At 43.8% G+C, this 27,736-nt stretch overlaps 2 protein-coding genes across 10 annotated transcripts in view; one reads left to right on the forward strand and one right to left on the reverse strand.

The window, feature by feature from the left end:
- LOC137439041 (uncharacterized) overlaps positions 1–12,030 on the forward strand; it is an 86,070-nt gene extending 74,040 nt beyond the window's left edge. The window contains exons 21-23 of one of the 2 annotated variants that reach the window (XM_068134649.2): positions 11,079–11,258; positions 11,341–11,418; positions 11,510–12,030. In XM_068134649.2, coding sequence (XP_067990750.2) covers positions 11,079–11,258; positions 11,341–11,418; positions 11,510–11,718 — 467 coding nt within the window. In that variant the 3' untranslated portion in view covers positions 11,719–12,030. Of the gene's footprint in view, positions 123–11,078; positions 11,259–11,340; positions 11,419–11,509 lie in introns of those variants that run through there. The other variant, XM_068134650.2, reaches the window with a different exon arrangement.
- A 5,391-nt stretch (positions 12,031–17,421) lies between these two features.
- LOC137439043 (uncharacterized) overlaps positions 17,422–27,736 on the reverse strand; it is a 330,944-nt gene continuing 320,629 nt past the window's right edge. For 7 of the 8 annotated variants that reach the window (XM_068134660.2, XM_068134658.2, XM_068134655.2 and 4 more), the window contains 8 exons: positions 27,553–27,624; positions 27,138–27,173; positions 26,215–26,259; positions 24,350–24,532; positions 23,927–23,993; positions 23,614–23,799; positions 19,501–19,578; positions 17,422–19,009 (listed from right to left, as the gene is read on the reverse strand). In XM_068134660.2, the coding sequence (XP_067990761.2) occupies positions 18,819–19,009; positions 19,501–19,578; positions 23,614–23,799; positions 23,927–23,993; positions 24,350–24,532; positions 26,215–26,259; positions 27,138–27,173; positions 27,553–27,624 (858 nt within the window). In that variant the 3' untranslated portion in view covers positions 17,422–18,818. Of the gene's footprint in view, positions 19,010–19,500; positions 19,579–23,613; positions 23,800–23,926; positions 23,994–24,349; positions 24,533–26,119; positions 26,260–27,137; positions 27,174–27,552; positions 27,625–27,736 lie in introns of those variants that run through there. The other variant, XR_010986846.2, reaches the window with a different exon arrangement.

Here is a 27,736-nt window from a genome sequence, read left to right on the forward strand (position 1 = left end):
CGAGAAGGAATTCAAGGAAGAGTTTTCAGCATTACATTTCCCAGACATGTGGACTTCATGCCTGGGGGTGCAGGCCCACAAACTCATAACATCACACAAAACTAGGATTCCATCCATATACACCATGCGAACAGCAGAACATCATCGGCTCGAGGACATCAAAGGACACATCACAAAAGTTGGCTCACCTGTTCTCCTCCACCCACTCAACATGCCAGGCTTGGCACCTTCAAACACTCATCTCTTTGATCCTGTAAAACAAACATGGTGTGAGGTAGATGCACTCATTAGTCATTCGAGCACAAGAATGCACACAGGAGGACCGTGAAGGATGAGCGTTTGTGATTTGGAAACAAATATTCTTGAGGGGGAAACGAGAGGAGTCGATGAAGCTTTTCCTCTTCAAAAATCCTCGTTGGGGAAACACAACATTGCCCCGATATGGGGGTGAAGACCTCACCTGCTGTTGGGATATATCCATGAAGCTGAACGGATGAAGACCTGTTGGAACATAGGTGTTCCTCACATTGACTGCAAACTGGGTATGAAAGGGCCATCTGTGATGAGTTTTACTTTCGCAGTTCAAGACTGTTTCTTCATCTCTTAGGGGGATCAGGGAAATCTATAGACAAAACTTTAATAATAAAACTCATTCATTTCGTTATGATGAGACGCAAGGAATGAAAAAATAAAATCTGCTGGAAATTGAGACGGTGCTCCGCTGCCACCTTGTGGCAATATGAATGAATGAATGAAATATCGTTTTTAAGGCCATTTTCCCCGCTAGAGCGGGGGTTCGCCTTGCGGGCCCCATGACAATCATGGTTCCCTGTTTGAGGCAATGTTTTTATGGCCGGATGCCCTTCCTGACGCCAATACACATTGATGTGGCAATATGATGAATTATTTTTAAATAAATGTGTTCGAGTGTGAATTTATGTATTACTTTCACAAAAAAGTGTACAATTGTTGCTTCGTCCTACCCCCTCATGTCCCCTCCCTAATGGACCTCTTCCCTCTACTGCATTATTCTCCAAAAGTTTGCTTTCTCGCCCCATGCGTCTCACACTCTCCTGCCATTTTCCTTCTCCTATTTATCTGTCATGCCTTCACCTCCTTCTCTCAATTTAACCACTTTAACGCAAACGAAACAATTAGATGTCTTTTCCAGTTTACGTTCCACCTGCTGAAACCCACCCATGTGTGGAGATAGAAGCCAACAACAGCAACTTGCATGCGCGCGCACACACACACACACACACACACACACACACACACACACACACACACACACACACACACACACGCTCAACGCACAAATACACATACACACACAAACACACACACACACACAAATACACACACACACACATCTTTTGGGTCTTCCGGTTAGTTTGGGTCCTGGGTCTTTTAGGGTCTTGGTGGTCTTAAGGGTCTTGGGGGACTTAAAGGGTCTTCAAAGGTCAAAGGGGTCTCAACAGTCCAAAGGGCCGAAAGGTATATTTCAACAGTACGTATTTAATAGACATATAATCACACAGCTTCAGGGCTTCCTGGACGGATGACGGACTTATGGCTTCCTTCACGGACGGTATTTTTTGGTTATATATATATATATTGTTACGGTTTCCGCTTGACCCTCCTGCCCTTACCAAGGGGAGATTAAGCCGCCTTGTTCTTCTTGGGGTCGTCGCAACCCGCGAGATTTGAATCGCCACTCCCGGGCAGACGCAAGGTAGGGTTTTCGGGACAATTCTCGCACGTACCTAAATACCTACGCCGCTGCAGAAGCGGGGATCAAGCCTCGCACGAACCATGCATAATTTGGGTACGTCCGAGCGGATGACGTACCATGTGGTCCGTGTAGATCTCTGGTATTGGAACCCGATTCGAGCGGTTTTATTCGTACCACGCTTAGTCAATAGATGGAAGGGACGAGACGGTCGAATAAAAGGAAGAACACAGGTTTAATAATTATTTACACTATTATGTACAAGGATCGGTAGAAAGCAGAGACACAGGGCAGAACTTAAACAGTCTTAACTTATTCCCAGACACGGGCCCGATCACACTCACAGGGGGAAAATGAAGGAAGGATGGTGTTCACGCACTGAATGCGCTGGCTTGGTCGTCCAGGAACAGCTTCGCCCAAGCGTGGCTCTCCCCGGTCACAGCACGTCCCTCGATGAAGGCAAGCAGGCGGCGGGAGGGATCCTTGCAGCGCGTCTCTTGAACAAAGGGCAGAGCAGGCAGGCGGGAAAATGTACGCGTCTCTCGCCAGGCTTGGCGGTTTCTCTCAGCGCGATTAATTAACGGCGCGCTCTCACTCGCGTAACTCGATAGGGGTTCTGCCTCAAGCTCAACCGAGCGTTTAATTTGTAAGAGCGCCTTATAACTTGGTTCATGCGTGTCTTCTCTCTCTCTTTGAACTCTCTCAACTCTTGAACCCTCTTTCTCTTCTCTTTGGTTCAGCGCACCTCCCTCAGAACTTGTTCACTCGTCAAGCGCCTCTCCCATAACTTCTTGACTTATTTCAGCGCACCTCTCCCATAACTTGTTCAAGCGCCTCTCTCATAACTTGTTCACTCTCAAGCGCCTCTCCCATAACTTGTTCAAGCGCCTCTCTCTTCTCGTAACTTGTTTCAACAGAGCGCCTTTCCCCATAACTGACGTCGGGGGCTTCGCGCAACGGGTTATATTGCTAACCCCCTTAGCTCGCTCGAATGTTCTAACCACGCCTATTGACGCAGTGCTCAGCCACTCCCTTCGAGCCCTGATTGGCGGCTCGTGCTTACCGTCACTCCTTCCCCGCCTTCCTTCGGTCTTGCCTCGACTTGTCAGGCCTGCCTCGTGTTAATTTGCGCCAAAAACCACAGTATTGAGGCGGCATAAGCAATGAAAGGCACCTAACTCTCATTATTCTACTCAACGCAAGACTAACACAGGAAAAGGACAATGCTTACACATACTAAGAAATAACTGAACTATCGCGAGGCTACATGTTGTAGTGTGACTAAACTATGAGGGGGAAATTAACCTTTATTGTACAAACTCAAAACCGCAACAATATATTTGTATGGGTGTGCCACGCTGTTTGACGAACATTGCCTTTAATGGTCAGGGTGGAAAACTCCGGTTTCCCTTGACATCATTAACCGAGGAGTTTAAGGCGATGAGGGTGCGGGAGTTCATGATGTTGCGGGATTCGAGTGATGCAGTGGTAAAGAATGCTCTCCCAGAGAAGAAGGGAAGTCGGAAGTGTAATGCAAGAGCAGAGGTGAACGAGATGGAGGAGCGGTTGCAACAGGAGGAGGTCATGGGGATGGTACAGCACGGGAAGCATGGCTTGGGGTGGATGAAGCATGAGCGATGGGGAAAGGCATGTGAGCGATGGGGAAAGGCATGTGTGAACGAGAGGAGGAAGATGGTTGAGAGGGAGGTGAGAAGAAAGGAGGAGGAGGGCAGATATGTGAAAGCAGTCGGACGGGTACAGCAAGGTTCTTGGACGAGGTGGGAAGGTGTGCGGGTGAGGACATTGAAGTGGCAAAAGATTTGGAGGATGGAGGCAATATTGTTGAGTTTCCTGTTGCGGGCAACGTATGATGTGCTTCCGTCACCAGTAAACTTGAGATTGTGGGAGTTGTTGCAGGAAGAGAGATGTTCTTTGTGTGGAGGTGTGGGAACGGTGCAGCATGCACTGAGTGCATGCCCAGTAGCATTGGCAGCAGGAAGATACAAGTGGCGGCATGATCAGGTGCTGGCGGTGGTAGTGCAGATGGTGCAACAAGACAAGGTGCTGAGATCAAGAGAGAGAAGAGTGGAGAAGGAGACCGTTGGTGGAGAGGTGTGATTTGTCAAAGAGGGCCAAGTGCTCAGAGGTGGAAAGAGGAGGAGGCGGAAAGCAAGAGGGCTATCAGATGCTTGTGATTGCCAGGTGATGGCACACCTAAAGCGACAATTGGTATTCCCAGAGGAGATCTGTGTGACAAGGTTGCGGCCTGACATTATTATTTGGTCAGGTGTAACAAGACAGATCATCTTAGGGGAATTGTCTGTACCTTGGGAAGAGAATATGGAGGAGGTGAAAGAGAGGAAGAGAGGAAAGTACAGTGAGCTGGAGGCAGAGTGTCGGGAGAAGGGTTGGCGAGTTTCGTGTCAGCCATTTGAGGTGGGGTGCAGAGGGTATATTGGCAATTCCTTTTCTGCATTTCTTGCTCGGCTTGGAGTGTGTGGGACAGAAAGAAGGAGGCTGTGTGACAAGGTGGCCCAGGTTGCCTTGAAAGGCTCACTTTGGAAAATGGAGGAGGTTTATAATGGAGGGATGTCGAACGGTGTAGGTAGAGGTTGTGGGTGGTAGTTCATTTCACCCTAAAGGGGTAGTGACTGAGCATGGAAGAGAAATGGTGGTGTGTGTGTGTGTGTGTGTGTGTGTGTGTGTGGGGGGGGGGGGGGGGGGGGGAGCAGGGTGTGGTTTTGCATGAATGTGTTTTTGTTTGAATGATGCATGTTGTATGGGTAGATGGTTGGTTGTTTTTTTTTTTGGTGTGTGAGTGAGTGGATGAGGGGCTGTGGATTCTGGGAGTGGAGGCGGTTTTCTTGTTGTAGTCTGTGTCCTCACTGCCTGGGGGTGGGGGTATGTACCCATCCAGTTTAGCTGAAGCATGTGGAGGTGTATGTGCCCCTGCTGGCCCACTTTAGCTGGCTGTATCAAGGTTGAAGGGCTAAAACGGGATGATGCTGAGGACCTCGACTGAGGACTCGGTCACTAAGGCACACTTGTGACCAGGTGTGTTTTGAAATATTATATATATATATATATATATATATATATATATATATATATATATATATATATACACATATATTATATATATATACATATATATATATATATATATATATATATATATATATATATATATATATATATATATATATATATATATATGTATATATATATATATATATATATATATGTATATATATATATATATATATATATATATATATATATATATATATATATATATATATATATATATACACATATATAAATATATATATATATATATATATATATATATATATATATATATATATATATATATATATATATACACACTACATGCCCAAAAGTATGCAGACACCCAAACATCAAACAACTCATTCCAAAATCATGTTCATCAATATGGATTTGGTCCCCCCCTTTGCCACTATAACAGCCTCCACTCTTTTGGAAAGGCTTTCCACTAGATGTTGGAACATTGCTGCGGGGATTTACTTCCATTCAGTCACATGAGCATTTGTGAAGTCGGGCACTGATGTTGGGCGATTAGGCCTGGCTTGTAGTCGGCGTTCCAATTCATCCCAAAGGTGTTCGACGGGGTTGAGGTCAGGGTTTTGTGCAGGCAAGTCAAGTTCTTCCACACCGATCTCGACAAACCGTTTCTGTATGGACCTCGCTTTTTGCATGGGGGCATTGACATGCTGAAACAGGAAAAGGCCTCCACCAAACTTTACAGTTGGCACTATGCAATCGGGCAGGTAGCGTTCTCCTGGCAACCGCCAAACCCAGATTCGTCCATCAGACTACCAGATGGTGAAGCGTGATACATCACTCCAGAGAACGCATATCCACTGCTCCAGAGTCCATTGGCGGCGAGATGTACACCACTCCAGCCAACGCTTGGCATTGCACATGGTGATCTTGGGCTTGTGTGTGGCTGCTCGGCCATGGAAACACATTTCATGAAGCTCCCGATGAACAGTTGTTGTTCTGACATTGCTTCCAGAGGCAGTTTGGAACTCGGCAGTGTGTTGCAACCGTGGACAGACGACCTTTATGCGCTACACGCTTCAGCACTCGACGGTCCCGTTCTGTGAGCTTGTGTGGTATACCACTTCGCAGCTGAGCTGTTGTTGCTCCTAGACGTTTCCACTTCACAATAACAGCACTTACAGTTGACCAAGGCAGCTCTAGCAGGCACAAATTTGATGAACTGACTTGTTGGAAAGGTGGCATCCTTTGACAGTCCTACGTTGAAAGTCACTGAGCTCTTCAGTTTGGCCCATTCTACTGCCAATTTTTTTCTATGGAGATTACATGGCTGTGTGCATCATCAGCAATTGGTGTGAATCAACTAATTAGAAGGGGTGTCCGCATACTTTTGGTCATTTAGTGTATATATATCTACACATACACATACATATGTATAGATATTAATTTTTTCAAGTTTGAAAATGTTTTTCAAGTTTGTTTTATCCTCAACTTGAACAATGCGAAGGTGTTGCCAATATGCCTCCGCATAATCCCACAACGGGTAGATTCCTTCTGCCATCGTTCACTGTCCTAAAAATAAACAAGTTTGATTTAAATTCCTTCAGCTGTTTTCAAGTATCATATTTTCACCAGCCATGACAGGTTTCACATTGATCGGTGTAGTTTCAGAGAGGGGATATTTTTATTTTAAATATCAGCTTTCAAGCTAATATGGCTGCCACACAACATGACATGTGACCTTTAAAAAATGTACAATCTGCATATGTATTTGGTAGGGGGATCACATTTGTGAAGTTTCGTGTTGATCGGATAAGGTTCGTTTTTCTATCCAAGATGGCTGCCAAACCACGTGAACCTATGACATCATCATTTGCAAACTCTATGCAACAGTGGCGTTAGATGATATTTGTAAAATTCCGCATTGATCAGGTAAGCGGTTTCAGAGATATAATTATTTAATATTTTCATTCAATCCAATATGGCTGCCACACCATGTGACCAATTATATTTTAGTGATCATCTTTTAATTGCCATGCCTTGTCAATGACACACGTAAAGTTTAGAGTCGATCGATTTGGTGGTTTGGGAGAAGATTTTTTGACAGGTTTTAGGTTAGATCCAATATGGCTACCAAACCATGTGACCTATGATGTCATAAATTTAATATTTCAATACAAATGGGTCATAGATCATGTGCATGCAATTTCAGATTTTTGGGATAAGGAATTCGATTGAAACATTTTTGGTTGGTATACCACTTCACCTATGTCATCATTACCATGCTTTTGTTCCCGATTGGGAGTACTTGACAATGTACGAAGTTTCAAATTTTTCCATTCAGTGGTTTCCGAGAAATAATTTGATTATTATTATTTGCGTTTAATCCAAGATGGCTGCCATATCACGTGACCGATGACGTCACAATTATCAAAAAACATTCTGCATGGGTGTCAATCCTTCCCTGAAAGTTTTGTCTCAATCAGACATGTGGTTGTTGAGAAAAACGAGGTTTAGCCCGTACGGACAGACAACCCAAAAACATAATGCCTCCGGCCACTTTTGGGTGCGGAGGCATAAAATTAGACTGTAATGAACACATATTCTGGTTAAAAGATTAGCCTTTTAAACCTACCATAATGAAGGGGGACAGACATCTGTACAAACACACAAACTGAGATTGTGTTTTATATGGTCTATATTAGCGCTCTGGGCCGATATCAGAACCTGTATATGGCACAGGCAGATATTGGCAATTTATCGGTAATCTGCACCGGCCGATTGGAGTCAGTGTGGAGTGCAGATTTCTGATTGCAGTTGTACTATATACAACCCAAAGACCTTGAGTTTGCTTTCACGCTTGTTTCGGGCAAATTTCAACAAACAAATAAAAAAAACAACCTTGCATTATAGACGTTACAAGGATATGTGTATAAACATTATTCTTAATAAATAACTCACAATCATCGTGTTACTTGGAAAACATGTTAATATGGCAAACGGCTCGGAAATCTGGTGTAGCCAAATTTATTTTGCTTTGAAACTCACAAAGAGAAACAACATACCTTTCAAAAGCACAGGCGAGTCATATAAATCAAAGAATTGCTTCAGAAAAAGCCATGGGGACAAAAAACACCACAGCTCGTACTGTACTTCCTGGCAAAGTACGTCTTGACATCATACGTTCCAGAGGCGCGTGCGATTTGCACTTCTGGAAGAAGAAGAGCTCTCTTCCGGTCATTCGATTTGGACTCTTCTCTTCTCGGAAGCTCTTCTGCCTCTTCCCGTTATCCAGCAGAAGAGGCGCGGGCTCTTCGAAAACAAAATGGCCTCGCCGATTACTTTGAAAGAACTTTGTCAAATACGACACGTTGATATTACAGCTGTGTGGCAAGTTTGCTTAACAGGCTTAACTCACTTAATCACGAGTTCTATTTTACTTATTTGTTGTTTTCTTGGTAATTAGTGAGTGATATGGGAGTGATATATACGCCGTTTTCACCCATAATTTCAGTCACGGAGAAACGCTGCTGGTTATACTTACGCAGCAAAACTTGCAAGTGAAAACACAATCTGGATATTTGCATCAACTTGTGATGTAGTGTCATCTGTCTAATTCTTCCATCATGAGCGCGAGTAATACATGTTTGGCCGCCATCTTGCTTCTCTTCTGCCTGTTCGGCGCAAAGAAATCTTCCGGAAGAGGCTTCTGTCTTCGGAAGAGACCAAATCGCATGCGCCTCAGGTGTGCATCAGTTGAATTTATTTCTTCACATTTCCAAGGCGGACAGACGGTCTTCTAGGCCCCCGGGTAAAAGGATCACTTTCACACGGTCTGTAACAGTATGATTTTAACACATTATTCTAATGGTACGTTGCAAGTACATAACTGCATTTCCGCTTCCTGGTGCACTGGCTTCCTCCTTCATTCCTTCCTACCCTGTAAGTGACTGCTTCATGAGGATGAATATTAATGTTTTGCTGCACCATTTTGAAGTCCAGAATTATTTCGAATTATTTTCTGATTCACCTGCTTGATCAAACTGGCCAATGGATTTACTTACCTTATGAATGTTGTTCAGAAGGAATCCTTTTATAACCGGGGACTCCTTGCGCTGTATTTTGTACAAAACTTGGTTTTCACACAACCAGACAAGTATGAAAAGTTTAATTTCATATCTTCAATAGTTTATTGAATTATCCCATGGTAACTCATCATTCGTTTAAAAAAATGGCAGTTTGCTGTGGGGCACAGGCACAGATCTGTTATCTATTTCATATGTGCACTATGACGTAATTATTTATCACTTTAAAATGGGAATCTGTACACAATCGGCAGATTTTTTTTTTTTAATCGATAATAATCGGTTATTGTTAAATTTTGCAATCAGCCCAGCTCAGTGGTCAGGGAGGGAGTGGTGAGTGATCATCAATAAAATGTCGAGAAAGATACTTAATCTCTGAAAATATCAGGACTGGCCGAGTACTGTATTTCCAAAGTTACGACTGGAGAAGCAAAGTGTTCACTCAGGTTAGGGAGGGTGTTAAGTAAGCAACGGAAGGATGTAGGAAAGGTTGGCATTCCAAATATACACATGGCTTATGAAAAGTTAATTAAAAGCGCACTACTAAATATTCCGGGCATGCAACAAAGCCAATATATTGTCGTGTTCCTGGGGTTAACACCCCTGGGGACAGATCACCAATCGAGCTTAAACTCCAAGGCGGTCAACAATGGCGGACCTTGTCTTCTTTATACGCACGAGGAGTTGGGGGGGGGGGGGGGCAAGCGAGGCTCTCACCTGCACAGATTCCCTTGGACGTCCTTGAATCACGATAATCAATTCAACCGACACGGATTTTGAATGCAACAGCAAAACAGGTTTAATAAAAAATAATGCCAGGAACAAAGAAATGTACAATAAAACCAAGATTCCTAAATGGAGCGCCCCCACACGGACTCATTTCCAATACAAGGGGATGATAAAATAAATGTGAAAATAATGCGTAGTGTTTGTGAGGTGTGTTTGCCTGCACTCTGCCTGGCGTCCGTGACCGTCCGGGTCCGTCGAAGGTCCCACATCCCTGCGCGGGAAACACATGCCCTGGCACGAAGTCCGTTCGCCCGCCACCCGTAAACGTGAAATGAGCAGGGCCTCGTTCCGCCCTCCACGACGCTCCGAAGCCTCTCAGCCACCCCCAGCCGTCGCAAAGTCAGCACCAACGAACCAAAGACAGAATGCGTCCGCTCGCAATCACATCCACAAAGTCAGGAACATAGTGTGGTGTGCAAATGCCACCACTAAGAGCGAGCCCGAACTACCGCACGCAATGAAGACCCAGCGCAAGCGAAGGGATCCGAACCGTTTGTTATGGATGTTGGGACCAAGAGTGGAAATAAATGCGATTGCTCACATAAACTCGGGACACAAAGAGCAGCAGTACCAAGGGTGACAGGGAAGTGCGACTGTTCACAATCAAACCCAGTGCAAGAGGTATAAATTCGACTGCTCGTGATGACGCCCCCAACGCAAGAGAGAAAATGTCAGGGACACGTGGCCTTCGGGGCGTGGCCTCACGCCCCTCTTGTGCCCTGGTGATGGCTCGGCTGGCGGAACCCGCGGTAGTTTTCAATGTCTTGGTTCCGGTTACTTATTTAATGTTTATTTTAGGTGTAGCGTGCATGGCTGATGTGGTGTGTGTTATAACGAACAAAGGAGAAATCACAGAGGCCATTTACATGCAGGGGGTTTGCCCTTAACCCCAACGTAATTAACATAACCCACCCCTCATCATGGGGACAAAGATACACTCTTACACAACATCCGGTCTAACGGGTCCCTACTTAGTTACAGGTTTCTTCTACTTCACGACAGTCGGAGCACACTACCGATACAATCCTACCAGGCCTAAGGTATTTCATTGCCTACCCCCTATAAATGTAACAATATACAGCACCTTCAGAAAGTATTCACAATCCTTGACTTTTTCATATTTTGTTGTTCCAGCCTGAATTTAAAATGTATTAAATTGAGATTTTTTTTGTCACTGATCTACACATATCTTGTTATTAAAAGTCTTATGATTATTGCTTAGTTGTTTGAAAGTGGTGGAGTCGAGCTTTGCACTAATTATTGGTTAGTTGTGCCCTTTTCTACGAACACCATATTTTAATATATTTAATATTGATGGAGCAAGCACCCTTGAGACAGTCTATTATGAATTATTTAATGAAGGAGATCTACTGACCGTGCTTCCCAGGTGTTCTTCAGGTAAGTCACTTGGAATTCTCTTCATTTAGATCATCTGAAGCAGTTCATCCAGAACAGTCCTCCCCCTCAGCGTGGTCCCCCTGGACCCCCTGGGCGTCCAGGGCCCAGGGGTATTCCTGGTTCATGGGGTTTGCAAGGCACTCCTGGTGGCCGTGGCAATCCTGGCTTTCCTGGCCTTGCTGGAGACTTTGGAAGGACAGGCACTCAAGGTTGGACAGAAGGTTAGCTCAATATGGCTACAATATACACTTTTATGGCAATCGTGTGTATAAAATTTGTTAATTACCGCAGGTGCACATGGAGACAAAGGAGACAAGGGAGCTAGAGGACGAGGAGTATTTGGCTCTGCAGGACATCAAGGTCCTATCGGTGAGAATTTGAACCCTCAGAAAAAGTTTCAACTTCGTTCGCTTCTTATGTTCACGGTTTTTCATTAAGAATCACCACTTGCGTTGTGCAGGTCTTCCCGGCATGCCCGGGCCCAGCAATGATGGCCGTGATGGAGTGCATGGAGACCTTGGCTTTCCAGGGTATGCAGGCTGGCCTGGTGTTCGAGGATTTTCCGGTATTTCTGGCATTTGTGACAACTCTCTTTGCATGCCACCTACGCATGGTTTCTACTCCTCAAAAAAAGGCAGCAATGGAGTTGAGGAAACTCCAACAAGCTGAACTTCACGTTGTTGGTATTGAGCAAGTTGTACTGTGAATTGGAGGCACCTGCTGATTGCTGGAATGTTATTCACTCAGGGTTATTTTGAATATTTTAAAGCAACTAGAGAGAGTAGTACTGACCAAAGTGTAATTTTAAACTATAACACGAAGTATTGTGCTTGAAATACAGAAACTGTTTCCTCTCCATTTGAAAATGGCACTGTGACTTTGTGTAGAGTATTTCTTCGAATTATATGGTGGGGATCAAATACCGGTATGAAAGTAATTTGGAGTAAATTTTTCCAATATTCATAAAAAAAACTCGAAGATTATATTTGTGGGGAGTGATATCATTCATGTACATTTGTGAGTGATGATGTCATCATTGGTGACACTGAAAGGTGGGACAATTATATTGGTGTTTTCTTACAAGCCATGAAAAGCCACAACTTTTTGAAATATCATGCTATGTATCGTTTTTGGCCCTATCTCTGAATGGTGAAGAATCAATTAAAAAATTATCGTATTTTGGATTCGGATTCAGATCTTCACCAAAATGTCATCATGGCGTTCTTGTCACATGCCCAACCTCTCCACGAAATTTCGTCTGAATCCATCCACAACTTTTTGAGATATACTGTTCATAGACAAACAAACAAACAGACTGACAGTGGTGAAAACAACCTACATCCACCTTCGGTGGTGGAGGTAACTATGGAGTTCACAGAACAATGATTCCCCAACACCCTTTCCAGGTTTCCTCAGGGCACATGCAATCCAGCATCAACCCCCTTCTGAGGAAACTACCTAAATTCAGGATTACTGCTCCCCATCCACTCATTTGTTCCTCTTTTTCTCCTAACCCCCGCTCTGGCGGGGAAAAATGGCCTTAAAACGATCATTCTATATTCTCTTTCTCCACCTGTGGAATCAGCTTCCACATCCACTTCAATCTCATTCTTCCCTCCAGGTCTTCAAGACAGCTGTTCACCACCCTCCCAGATCATCCCCCATCCAAAACCATGACATTTTCTACCCTAGTTAACCCCACCCACAACCCTCCTCCTTCCAAATTTCCAGGTTTCCTCCTTGGAGTTTCTTTCTGTATCCATCTTCTCGACACCAAGCATCCTTTTCTGCCCCCATTTTCCCCCTATCTTATGCTTCAACTCCGCTCTTGGTGTTTCCCCCTCTCTCTACTATTCCTTTTACGTGTGACTCTACTACTGCTTTTGTGTCCTGTTTTGTGTGTTTTTCATCCTATTTTTGTCAGTTACGTCCTGATCGATTCAGTGTACTAGCTCTGCCATGAGCCTCGACTATGTATACAAACAAATCGCTTCAGTGCTTCACAAGTTATCTTGTTAACAAAAAAAAACAATAACTGACGCATGGATGGACCAGTCGGACAGCCAGCCTAAACACATAATGCTTCCGGCTTTCACTGTCAAGATATAAAAACGTTGTTTTTGTATACGCCAAGGCTCGTGAAAGACCAAGTACATTGAACAGATCAGGACGTAACATATAGAAACAGCACACAAAACAGGAGGCAAAAGGAGCAATAGAGCCCTACCTCTTCCACCGCTTACCCTACCCCTCCTCCCCCCTGTTCTGTATCCGATGCTCCCCCTTCCTCTTCATTAACGGTATGGACCTCAAACATCCGGGGCCTTCGTTCAAACTTAATTGATCTCTCCATACAGGTTGCTTCTGTCAAACCAGACGTGATCTGCTTAACAGAAACTTTCCTCCTTCATGATGTCCGTGATTCCTTAGTATCTCTCCCGGGTTACTCCCTCCTCCGGTATGATAGACCTGAGCCTCGTCCTGGAGGTGGGGTTGCTATCTTTATCAAAAACTCTCTTCCTCACTCGCCCTGCACTGCACTCTCTCCACCTCACCCCCAGGAATACCTCTGGCTACGACTTCCCCTTCGCTCCCACCTCTTGTTCATGTGTGTTGTACCGTCCACCAAACAGTGATGACTCCATCTACATCTCGCTGTCTGATAATATGGACCAACTTCTATCTACTCATCCCAACTCTCTCTTCCTCATATGTGGTGATTTCAATTGTCACCATGCCAGTTGGCTGGGTGTGGGTACCTCTCTCACCAGCCATGGCTCCTCAGCAAAGGACTTCTGCGACTCACTGGGACTGACACAATCTGTCAATTTCCCGACCCAGATCTCAGTCAACGGAGCATCTTCTCTTCTGGATTTGGTTGACTAACTTCCCTGAAAATGTCTGCTGCTCTTCTTCTGCTCCAATCGGATCATCTGATCATGTGCTTGTTAAAGTGGACATCTCTCTGACCATTCTCAGGGAGCCTGCTCAGCGTCGACGAGTCTGGCATTTCACTCAGGCCAACTGGCACGGTCTTCAAGCAGCCATCAATCATCTGGACTGGTCTCCCATCTCTACCACCTCTGACATCAACTCATCCTGGGAATTCTTCCAAAGTAAATTGCTCTGTCTCTCATGCACAGATTTATCCCATCTCGTCTTCAGTTGTCATACCCTTCCTCCCATCCATGGTACACGGAATCTTGTGGTGAGGCTGTTGCCCAGAAACAACTTGCCTTCGTCTCCTGGAAAGCAAATCCAATGGAAGGAAAATCTTATTTCCTTTCACAAAGCCCGAAACAAGTGTGTGTCCACCCTCAGGAGAGCCAGGAAACAATATCTCTCCGTTCTCAAGACCGAACTCTCTTATCTGTCTCCCTCTTCCAAATCCTGGTGGCGTCTGGTCAAATCTGTTTCTGGTGTTTGTTCCCCCTCCATCCCCTCCCTTACCTCAAACGGCTACACAGCTGACTCCGCACGTGAAAAAGCTGAATGCCTCAACTCTGTGTTTCCTCTAAATCTTGTGTCCCAAACCCATCCCTCCCTGTACCCACCATACCCAGTCGTACCCAGCTGCTACTGGACTCCGTGGCCTTTCCTCCTGACAAGGTGGAAAAGTTTCTGTCAACCCTTGACTCTCATTCTGCAACTGGACCTGACGGCATCAGCCCACGGGTCCTAAAATCCTGTTCTTCCGCTCTTTCACTCCCTCTCTCTGTTCTCTTCACCCTCTCTTTTGCTCAAGGTCAACTTCCATCTGCTTGGAAATCAGCCAACATCACCGCTTTGCACAAAAAAGGTGCAAAAACAGATCCTAGCAACTACAGACCAATCAGCCTTCTCCAAATTATCAGCAAAGTCATGGAATCCATCATTGCTTCGGATATGAAATCTTTCCTCTTCTCCAATGGCTTGATCTCTGATCATCAATTTGGTTTCAGACCAGGTCACTCTACTCTGGACATGCTGCTTCTGCTGTCTCAACAATGGATGGAGGTCTTCAATGCCAAACAGGAAATTAGAGCTGTCTCCCTCGACATATCACGTGCCTTCGATACGGTCTGGCACCCCGCTCTGCTCACCAAACTCTCCTCCTTTGGTATCCATGGAAATCTCCACGCATGGCTGGCGGACTTCCTCTCTCGTCGTAGTCAACGTGTGGCCATGAATGGGTTTCTCTCATCTCCTCTTCCTGTTCAGGCTGGAGTTCCCCAAGGCAGTGTTCTGGGCCCTGTGCTTTTTCTGGTCTTCATCAATGATCTCTCTGACTCTCTTGAAAATCCTCTCTATCTCTTTGCTGATGACTCTACTCTCTGCCGCTCCATTCCTCATCCCTGAGATCGGCAGTCTGCAGCCTCCTCACTCTCTGCAGACCTGGACAATATCACAGACTGGGCAAACAAGTGGAACATGTCTTTCAATCCTGACAAATCTCACACTCTTACGATGTCTCTCCGAAAGGACCGACTGGACAACCCTCCCAGCTACTTTCTGAATAATCCTCTCCAAGAAGTTCTGTCACTCAAGCTTTTGGGTCTCACTATCTGCCATGATCTTTCCTGGGAAAACCACATTTCCAAGCTGGCCTCCAAAGTCAGTCGCCGACTGGGCATCCTCCGTCGTGCGAAGTCCTTCCTTGGCACACCTGAGCTCCTCACCACATACAAGGCTTTCATTCGTAGCTCAATGGAGTACTGCTCTCCCCTCTGGGCTGGTGCTTCTGCCTCACACCTAGCTCGTCTTCACGCTGTTGAAACCAAAGTGTTCAGAATCATTGGAATCTCCCGCGATGACGCTATCTCTGGGGATCTTTCACTCAATCACCACGGGCAGGTTGGTGGTCTTTCCGTCTTCTACCGACTCCTCTACGGCCTTGCTCCTCCAGCTCTCTCTGGGCTCTGTCCCCCAAATATTCCTGCAGGTCGCACAAGATCTGCCTGCAACCCTCTTGTGGTTAAACTGCCAAAATCAAGACTCTCTGCACACCTTCACTCCTTCATTCCTCTTTTCTCCCGCCTCTGGAACAAACTCTCTCACTCTCTGCAATCCCACTCCTCCCTCCAGGCCTTTAAAACGGCTGTTCACCACCATCTCTTATCTTCCCCAATCCAAAACCTTGATCTTTTCTACCCCCCTAATTTCACCCCAAATCCACTTTTTTGGGGTGACTTTTGACTTCTTTCCTGGAAGTCCTTGGTGTCTTTGCGTTTTATACCTATCCTGCCTCCCCCCAGGCCCTCTCCCTCCAAAAACATCTCCCGATGTCCCTGCTCTCAAATGTTGTGTTTGTGTGCTTCCTCCCCCTTCTCTCCCCATCTTGTCGACCGCTCCCCTTTTTATATACTTTGTTTGCTTGTTTGTTTGATAAATGTTAGCTCTTTCACGAGCCTCGACACTGTATACAAAATAAAAAAAAATAAAAAAATAGAGAGAGGGGGGAATCATCAACAGCAGAGACGAAAACCAAGATAGAGGGAGACTTGGACAATCAATGGGTCTGGGAAGGAATGGGGGGCAGGTGAGGATGCATGGAGTGGACAATATGGACACAGGAGGAAACTCTCAGTCGGGAAAATTGGAAGGAGGAGGGATTTGTGTGGGGTTATGACGAGGGTAGAAAAGATAATGGTTTTGAATTGGGCATGATCTGTGATGGAGGTGAACAGCTGTCTTGAAGACCTGGATGGAAGAATGAGATTGAAGAGAATGTGGTAGTTGGTTCCAAAGGTCGGAAAAAGAAGTACAAATGAGTGGAGGTGAGCAGTGCTCCTGGATTTCGGTAGTTTCACCATAAGTGGATTGATGGTGGACCATATATGAGCTCTGCAGAAACCTGGGAGGGTGGGAGGAGGGTTACAAGGCTTGGAAAGAGCAGAGGGTGCAAGACCAGAAAGGAGGCCCGAGAAGACAGAGACCACCCACCACATGTCTGCGATGGCGAAGTGACGGCAGAACACTCTCAGTGCTGGTATTGCCACCGCTTGGCTGCACTTTTTTTCTCCGCAGTTAACAGGTCATTTTAGAGAGAAATAACAATCTCTCTTCCCCACCCATGGGATGCCAATCCCATGGGATTTGCCCATGCTCTATTGTCTAAATATTGGCAGTGAGGTACCATTTAAAGTCTTTCGTGCAGTATGATTCAGCCAGAGTCTTATTCGAACCGCCGAGCAACCACACTCAAAGAGATCGCTTGAACCATGATACCACAGATTCAGGTAGTATTGAATGTAACAGTGTATTGTTCTTCCTTACAAGATCAGGGCTCATTAAACAAAGAGGTGACAGGGTAAAAAGGCAAGGAACCAACAGTGGGGCCAAAGTCAAACATAAGAAGCAAGGGAATAAAGGAACAGAAAAAAGAGTAAAATAGATGTTTATCTCATTTATCATTTTAATCATCAGGCTGACTTTGTTCAATAAAAAAATAAAGAAATCCTGATTCATCGTGGAATACTCCAGGTCCACATTCAAGGTACTTCAGTTTTGAGGACATTTCCATGATGTGGATAAAATAGACCAGCTAGAACCTCATGAAAAGCAGGACATTACAAAAAAAATTGAAGAAATGTAATTTAAAGTATTCATTTGCCATTTGACAAGAAATAATTACTTTTAAAATGTACAAAAAATTTGCGACAAAAAGACGTTCAAGGTGGAGTCGTCGGAAAACAACCAAAGCGGCTGTAATAAAGGGAGACACGATTAATAAAAACCTCTCAAACAGGACAGACAAGCAAGTGATATGAACAAGTAAGAAACCTGGAATAAGGATAGGATGGGGGATAAATCATCTCATCAATATTACTCTGAATGCCGGGATTACTCTGGGACTACTTTGGGATTACTCTGGGATTACTTTTGGATTACTGTGGGATTACTCTGATTACTCTGGGATTACTCTGATTATTCTCACATTACTCTTGGATTACTTTGGGATTACTTTGGGATTACTCTGCAATTACTCTTGGATTACTTTGGGATTATTTTGGGATTATTTTGGGATTACTCTGCGATTACTCTGGGAACGATCTGCGATGGTCTGCGATCTCCAGGATTACTCTGCGATAACTCTGAACGCCGGAGGAACTTTGAACAATTTTTCCAAATCCTTTCCTTCTTCATGACGTCACAAACCCAAAACCTTTCTCAATCTCATACTCCTTGCAATATTCCTTGTACATGTTCGGGTTTGAATTGGTAAACGTCCTGCTTCATTGCATGCTCCCATGGTCCCTCGGTGACGTTCAAAGCATCCCCAGTCGACGGTATGTTTATAATGCACTTAAACTATCATTTGGATGCACATGGCAAGGTTTTATGAAAAATCATTCCACGAGAGTGACCAGTAATACATATTATTTGGTTCAGATTTCCACTTGGATAAAAACACCAACGGATAAGTCAATGGAATTTTAAAAATGACTAAATACTCCATATAACATAAACAATCTTATTTGTACCATTGTAAAGGAGGTATAGAATGCACTCTACCAACAGATATATTGGTAGAAGATGCAGCACCATGTTTAGGCCATAAAGCCTGAAGTTTTCTTCTATAAAAGGAGATTGTGTTCACATCTTATCGAGGAAGGGGTAATGAATAAGAACTCCCAGTGAGATAATTGGAAAGAACAATGGCATTCTATCCTGACATTTCGTAACCTCCAGGATTTCTGGCAAGGAGAAGCTTGTTCGATTCATCGTAAGAAACGACGGGCCTGGAAATCCGTGGCCAGATGAGCTTCCGCTGTCAAAATGGCCGCCGATCACGGGCCCTTGACATTCTTTTGCTGTGGACCCATCCTCTGGTGGTCGTGGAAACACTGGGATGGCATGCAACGACCTTCTCTGCCGGATGGACCCCTCGCGCCTGGTGGGCCGCTGCCTCCGGGATTGCCTGGAGGGCCCGAGCTTCCTGGAGACCCGTGCTTGCCATAACCCGGCATACCCGGAATTCCTGTGGAACATCCAGTCAAAAAATATTTAAGTTTAAATTGCTGGCAAGAAATGCATGTTGTAGTTAATATTGCAAACAAAATGCAGAAATGAATGCAGGTCCATAAGAACATTCCACATCCGTTATTTGAATCCTATAACCAGGTTAATGGGATGATGATTTGGAGAAGTTCAAATTATACAATTAATTATATTCATCAGGAAAGTTTTTCCAGCTGGCTGTTACTGCTAATCAGATATCTGAAAGTCTTAATGATATTAAACCAAGTCACGTGTTTCGCTATTCTACGATCAGCCAGAACTTTGTAGAATGTCAGATGAATTGCAACTTTTTTTCAGGAGAACCTTTAAACCAAGTATGATTTTGACGATGGAATGCATGCACTCATGTTTTTGTGTCTCCGTTATTAGATTTAAAAAAAGGTTTTTCTGTAAGTAAAAGCCCTTTAATGTACAATACATAAATGTCACCTGATCATCATATGCGCATACCTGGAGGTCCAGGTGGTCCCGGTTCTCCAACCTCGCCAATTCCCTTGATCCCCGCTTCGCCTGGTAGGCCCTGCTCACCTGTTTGAGAGAAAGAGTTTAAAGCTTGAGGTTTCTGTCTCTTTGTGAATAATTACAGGACCTCAGTTTATTACTTTGTGACGTGGACACTGCACCTGAGGTAATTGTATGTTCAAGTGTGGCTGAAAGGCAGCAGTCCAGTATTCTGGAATTTGGATTATAATGGTTCTCAGAAGAATAACAGCGTCACTGTTGGATTGGGTATGATATATCTCAAGCAATCACTGCAATTATTAATTTATGCCACAGATTTGGATGTTTTCCCCAAAGTTGGAAAACTGCGTCAGTATTCCCAGTCCCGAGATGTGATCATCTCCGCCAGGTCTCTATCATGCCTGTAACCGTGTGAGTATTTGAGGGATTCCTTGCTGACTGGGTGACGAGGGACATACAGCATGGCATTGATCACCAACAGTTTGGCAATACGAAGGCCAATTCTCAATTGTGCTCCACCTTGTGAGTTCGCTTGACAGTATTCATGGTGGCATTGACAAACTTGGCAATTACGTGAACTTGTGTGCCATTGACCTCAGTAAAGTTTTTGATTCAGCTCTCACCTCTGCAAAACGTTGAAAATATATTGACAATCTTAGCCCTGTTCATAATGTATCCAAGTTAGAACATTGAAATTTACAGTTTATATCTACTCTCCTGTTGATTTATGTCGTGATAATTATATGAAGCCGAGTCCAGTGAAGACACAACTTTTGAAATGATGTAATCCACCTAGAAACCCCTAGCAACAACGGTCATCAGAGCAGGGAATGTATATCATGCATGCCAATGAGGATTGTTACCTAAAATGGCTCACAAAGCTTCTAAAAGAAGCCAAAAATACTTGGAAAAGTATCTATGAGAAAGGGGTGTGCCTCCCTACAATGAAAGGTTTCGAGAACTTTCTGATCAACTCGCCAAAAAGTTGATATTTGCAGCCCATACTTGATGGGAAAACTCCCGACGATATGGGCCCGTGCAAAGCCTGTGGACGGTGCGTTCTACTACTACACTTCCCCGATCATCACTGTCAGTGAGTGGACTTTGAACATTGCGGGATTACCTCACATGGACATGGCAGACTTGGTGATTTATTTAATGGACATCTGCAATAAGAAGATGCTGCCATTACCAACATCCAGGCAGACTTCCCTGAGGGAGACACCCTATCTGGTTTAGTTGCTTCTTAACACCAATGAGAAAGTCATATTTGGGGCTTGTCAATGCACAGGATAAGTTTCAAATCATGATATTTACTATTAATCATGTTGTGGAGGAGGTGGGAGTGGGAGTTGTATGAGCTGTGAGGGCCATTACAAATATATATTGTTTGTTTGATTCCGGGGCCACGAGAGAAATTATACTAGATTTTTGCATCTATTGGTAAAAGTAGAAGCATCCGTCTGTATGTTATAACCACGGCCGCTGCTCACGTGTACTAACAGGAAATTATAGGAACTCGACACCTCTCATCCACAGATACTTCTCATCCTTTCCGTGAGTCCAGTTTACAGAACTTTCAGGAATTTTACAGAACTTTCAGGAACAGATTCAGGAACAGAACAATTATGGTTAACCATTTTGAAATTTCCACTCTTTCATCTAAATGATGAAAATTATGCTTCAAAGACGATTTGAATCACAGATTTCGTGCTAGTCAACAACGGCAGGTTAAAAGTGCCCGGCGAGCCAAACCCGAATCAATGTAAAGATTTCAAATCGGCGGAATCCAGTCCAACTCCCGAATCTCCCATGCAATTTGAGATTGATGATGACCCACTTGAAGTTCTCTCTTCTCTTAAACCCCTTGGTGTTATTATTCAAAATAACCTCAAGTGGGATAAACTAGTGCAACACCTGGTAAGCGATGCTGCATGACGACTTTACATCTTGAGCATGTTGAAGAAAAATTGAGTCAAGGCTGATGATTTCATTTTCATTTACAAAATGTAGCTATATTCTCGCAATGATTGAATTTGGAATGCCAGTTTGGTTTTCTGGTATTACTGTAGCCCCAGCACAATGTAACGAACACACCCAGACGAGAGCGCTACATATACTTGCTTTTCCACACATCTTGCCCCTTTGATGAACTTTTGAATGGTATCAATACTCCTGATTCGATTTTGATTCAATCTGGATCTCAATCCGTCCTGATCCGTCAAATTGATGTAAACTGAACATTTAAAATATTTGGACGACTCGTTTGGTGATTAAAAAAAAAAAATTAAAACCGAATTGAATGAATGAATTAATCTCCCTGCCCTGCGTGATGTCACTTCAGATTTCAGGGTTGACTTAAATTCCCTCAGGCCAAGTTGGGATGGGCACTAAATCGCTGCACACATCCCCGTAACCAAAAAGGTACAGTGGTTCAACAAAGTTATTAATTTCACAAGTTCACTTAACCTTTTCATGAATTCACTTAACCTTTCAAATTAATTCGTTGCATAATTTGTGATAAATGACTTACAGGCCTGCACAATATAGATATGGTTACCTAGGTTATTTGGGGTATTGTGATGAGTGAATGAAAAGTTAGTATTTTTTTTCCTTGCTGATTTATAAATCAACTAGGTAGAGTACCCATCCCAAGTGACGAGAAAAGCTTGCAAAAGTATCCCCTTCTTCTCTTTCCCTCCCCTTCTTCTCTTTCCCTCCCCTGTCTCCCCCACTCTCTCTCCACCACTCCCCTCTCCCTCCCCTGTCTCCCCCACTCTCTGCCCCAATCCTCTCCCTCCCATCTCATCTCTCTTCCTCCTCTCTCTCATGTATATTTGATATCTGATGAACGATACTCGTTACAGAGCGTCTGTGCCACCGAAGCAGCTTCCAGAGCAAGGGTTATACTGGGTGGTTTGCCATTGCTTTCCCAGCATTAGTTCAGGCAGCAATTTGTAATTTGTTCAGGATTTTTAGCATGGTGTTGGCTTAGTGGTTAGGGTGCCGGCTTGGGATCCTCGGATCCTGGGTTCGAATCCCGGTCGATCGCTAAATTAACACCAGGGGGGTTGACTCAGCCTGTCATCCTTCCGAGGTCGGCAAATTGAGCACCAGCTTGCTGGGATGAATGATCACGGTGTGGACCCCGATTTAGAATAGGTACACCGTATCCCTGCGCATCGTAAGAGGCGATCAAGGGTTGGCGTCAGGAAGGGCATCCGGCCATAAAAACATTGCCTCAAACAGGGAACCATGATTGTCATGGGGCCCGCAAGGCTAACCGCCGCTCTAGCGGGGAAAATGGCATTAAAACGATCATTCATTCATTCATTCATTCAGGATGCTGCCGATAGCTCGTCCACTCTTCATGAAGGACACCGTGGGGATCTGTAACGTCCACCAACTAATGTCGGAACACAGAACGCGCAGTTTAACGTCCACCAGAGGGACAGCACACACATTGATGATTCACCCACTCTGTGAAACACCATGATGATAGTTTAAAGCTGCGTCGAGATTCGAACCCACGCTGGACAGCTTCGAGGAGAGTGTGCGTATCTCGGAAGTCACCTTGTCTGCACAGGTCGTCCATTAGCGCATTGTCAGCAAACAAACTGCGATTCCATGTTCTTCCAGTATGTATTTTACTATACGTTGAAAACATGTAATAAAAGTAGAATCCAAATCCAAGAAGATCGTGACCGATGTCCCTGGAGAGTGTAAATTAAAATCAGACGAACAATAATTACCTTTAAAAGTGAATTTATTTTTGGATTTTGGAGCCATTTTACCTCACGTCCGTGGAGCCTATTATTTAATTTTTAAAATGGCTTTTTCTTAACTTAGTTCCGATTTCACGACAGATTTAAACATAATTATGTAGGCCATGAGTTCCGATCGTGAAATATGCAATCAGATTCCGAATATCAGCTTTTAATAAGCCGATACGATACATTATTCATTCTTTCCAGGAGCCAATCACATTGCACCTCACATAACACAGCCAATCAGTGCAACAGGGAAGGGATAAATGGACATCCATCCTTGTCATATATATATATATAGATTTCTCCAACTACAATAACTGTACCCTCATACCTTTAGGTCCCAGGGGACCAGGTCGTCCTCTTGGGCCAAATGGACCTTGAGATCCAGGGTGACCAGAAGGGCCTGGAATTCCGGATGTTCCGTCTTTTCCTGCAGGACCAGGTGGCCCCGGTCTACCGTCCTGTGCTTGTACAGGTGCTGGGACTTTCCACCGTGACATTAGACGCTCAATCTTATCTGTGGGAAGAAGAGAAAAAATGATACCAGCCATGTTTCATTCCCGCCACAGTAGTCGTTTAGTATATTTTCATATGATCCATAAAGACATCATTAACTACCCCCGGCAGTTTACTCTTCATCTTACCATTCAGCTGTCTTGATATTTCGTCCCTGATGTATCTCTTGATTTCATCAAAGGATGGTGCTTCTCCCTGGCAGCAAAATCAATTGTTAACCTCTTTGTGCGGAATACATCTTTCTCATAACTCACTCACTACATGTTATCTCATTATATTGGAGGATTCATGAGGTCCTGGTCATGAGACAGAAAAGCAGTAAATAAATAAATAAATAAATGAGCAATTGAATGAACTTTTATGTTCAATATTTGGGCCTCCTGTAGCAGGTGAATAACGGTGAACAACAACTGAATAGTATTGGCCATCACGTCAAACAGAAATAAGGCAAAGTTCTTCAAGATTCTCATGAGTCATTGAGAAGATTTAGAACATCTTCCCAGTCAAAGTGACCCGAGGGTAATTGATAATTCCAGCACAGAACAACTGACCTGAAGTCCTGTGGCTCCAGGAGAGCCTTGTGGACCTTGAGGTCCAGCAGATCCCCTTTTGCCGGGGATTCCAGGTGGCCCCATCATGCTGTCAAAACCTTTAATGTTCCCCATGCTCCCCGGCAGGCCTGGTGGGCCACGCGATCCAGGCGAGCCTCGATCTCCCTGCCGGCCTTTCTCACCCTGAGCAAAACACCAGTCATCTAGAGTTTATTCGTCATTCTAACACCACCGGAAATGAAAGATTATGCTTTCCGTGCATTCTCTCGATTAAAAAAGAAAGACTTTCACAGGTGGAGCACATGGTGCCACTTTGCATCCAAACCATTCTTGCCTTGCACATATTATCCTATATAGTGTCCCTTTAATTTCCTTCAATAGCGGTTTTATCGCGTGAACAACTGAACATTGACTAATACTATAGAGAAACCTCCATCTGCTATCAGGATGTCCACTTTTTCTGTGTTCATCAGTTCCCATCGCCATTATTATGTTCATAGGAACAAGACCGACAATCTAACAGTGGCGTAGCCGAGCTTCTTCGATACTTTAGTTGAAGAGGATATAGTATGACCTGGGTGGGGATACCAGTTAGCATATAATATAAGTATTTAATTTTTTTTGAAGTACTCTAAGTCTCTAAGTTGTCTGTCGCCATGGAAGTGAAGAGATTGCATTGAGACCCTGGTTTACTATATACAGTCATGTGAAAAAGTAAGTACACCCCATGTAAAGTTTTGACTTTTTCAACATATTTCAACATACAGCTATTTGATCTTCATTTCAACAATATTGATAGATAAAGGTGATATAATATAACAAATATCATGAAACATTTACATTTTGCAGTCCATTGTATAATTTAAATAAACATAAATGCAAATTTCACATGTGGGAAAAGTAAAGCAAGGGCAAGATCAGGGCAAGACTAACGTTTGCCAATGCACACCTAGGCAATGACCAGCACTTCTGGAACAATGTGCTCTGGACAGATGAGTCGAAGGTAGAGCTATTTGGCCACAGTGCCGGAAGACATGTTTGGCAAAAAACCAAAGACAGCATTTGACCACAAGAACCTGAAACCAACTGTAAAGCATGGTGGTGGAAATATTATGGTTTGGGGCAGCTTTGCTGCATCAGGGCCTGGGCAGCTCACCATCATAGAATCCACTATGAATTCTTCATTGTACCAGAGGGTGCTTGAGGACAATGTGAGGCCATCTGTCGGAAAGTTGAAGCTCAACCGAAGGTGGACCTTGCAACATGACAATGCCCCTAAACATACCAGTAAATCCACCAAGGAATGGCTGAAAAGAAAGAAATGGAGGGTTCTGGAATGGCCAAGTCAAAGCCCGGATGTAAATCCCATCGAGATGTTGTGGGGGGATTTGAAACGAGCTGTGCATGCAATTGTGCATGCTGTGCAACAATTTTTTGTTGAATAAATTATTGCAAAGTCAATTTTTCATTGTTTTTTGTTCAATTAGATCACCTCTATCTATAGATACTGTTTAAATGAAGATCAAATATTGATATGTCCACATATGTTGAAAAGATAAAAAACATTTCATGGGGTGTACTTACTTTTTCCACATGCGAAATTTGCATTTATGTTTATTTAAATTATACAATGGACTACAAAATGTAAATGTTTCATGATATTTGTTATATTACATCACCTTTATCTATCAATATTGTTGAAATGAAGATCAAATAGCTGTATGTTGAAATATGTTGAAAAATTCAAAACTTTACATGGGGTGTACTTACTTTTTCACGTGACTGTATACCAACTTCCTGGCTCCATGTGGAAACATGACCAAAGTGTATTTTGCTCAATAATCTGAATGGTTTCAGAAACTTACAGATTCACCCTGATGTCCGTGTGGACCCGACTTGCCTGGTTCTCCCTGGAAAGAGAAGCAATGACACGTGAATCATAAGATGAGTGTCACGTGACTTTTATTCATACGAGGTGCATTCAAAAGTGAATTTTTCCTATTTCATAATTATGGAATACGTGAGTATGAACTGAAGGACGATTGCACACGTTGTTAATGGAATGTTTCCTGTGTCATTGACACGTTAAAGTGTGTGCATGTCATACGGCGGGTCATCGACGGGGTTGTGCGTGCAGTTTGTTCTTGAACTCTAGAAAATGTTTTGGCTTTCACTATATGACAATGCATTGGGATGCTCAGGTGCAATGATTCTTCAAGGATGAGTACATTGAACTCATCCTACATTCACCACATTCACCAAACCTTGCACCCAGTGACTTTTGCTTTTTTTTTTTTTATCCCACTTGAGATTATTTGGAATAACAACACCAGGGAGTTTAAAAGAAGAGAGAACTTCAAGTGGGTCATCATCGATCTCCAGTTGAATGCTAGGTTCGAGAGTTGAATGGGATTGCGACGGAATGACATCTGCATGGATTTACATTATGGTTCAATAAAAACCTCCATCAAAAAGAACACGCATCTGAAGGTAATGAAGCTGGATATGTATATCTCCTCCAAATCAGGATTGGCATCAGTGATTTATCAGTGGCTTTACATACCAAAGCTTGGCTACAGCCTTTGCATCATGGATGGACAGGTGTCAAAAGTGTGTCAGCATCCCTTGGGGACTGTGTGTACAAGTGAAGTGTATCATTTTTGTAAGTCTTGAGTTCTTGTAAATAATTAATTCGGAGACATCCATATTTGAACACACCTCGGTACATCACACGTGTGTGCAAGATTCAAATTAAACAGGGTGGTGGTGCACCATATGTTCTACTTACATCTTTACCATTAAGTCCATCCAGGCCTGGTAGACCCTGAAAAACATGGTTATTGGAAGGTCTTCTTGAATCATGAATTTATATACACCAATATTTTACAACATTAATCATGCAGTCAATGGATAAGTACGGATGATGTGAATCATCATGCGATATGGAGATCACGAGAGGGCGCTCATGGTTCACAATAACATCAAGTCCAGTTGAAAATGTCCAAACAAAGAATTCCTTCATTTCCTCATAGACACAAACATCAATTCATCATTATGGACACAAACTTGAAACATCAAGGTGTTTCTGCATATATCTCAAAAAAGAAGTCCATTGTCCGTTGAGCTGCTCTTCAAGTCCCAATCAAGGGATTGCTGTTGTGGTTGTTGTTGTTGTTGTTGTTGTTACTATTCTATGGACTCACAGAAGAGCCTGGTCGACCGTTGGCTCCAGGAAACCCCATTTCGCCTGGTTCTCCCTTTTGACCAGCAGAACCCTGGAGAAACAGATACAAAGGGTTTAGCATGTTCACAACAATGGTGTGGATTGTTCTGACATTAACCTGCCTGCAGTTTCTCTCACTTTGCACTCGGTGTTGTTGAATGTGA

The sequence above is a fragment of the Myxine glutinosa genome, chromosome 13, assembly GCF_964187855.1.
Source record: "Myxine glutinosa chromosome 13, kmMyxGlut1.1, whole genome shotgun sequence".
NCBI lineage: Eukaryota > Metazoa > Chordata > Myxini > Myxiniformes > Myxinidae > Myxine > Myxine glutinosa.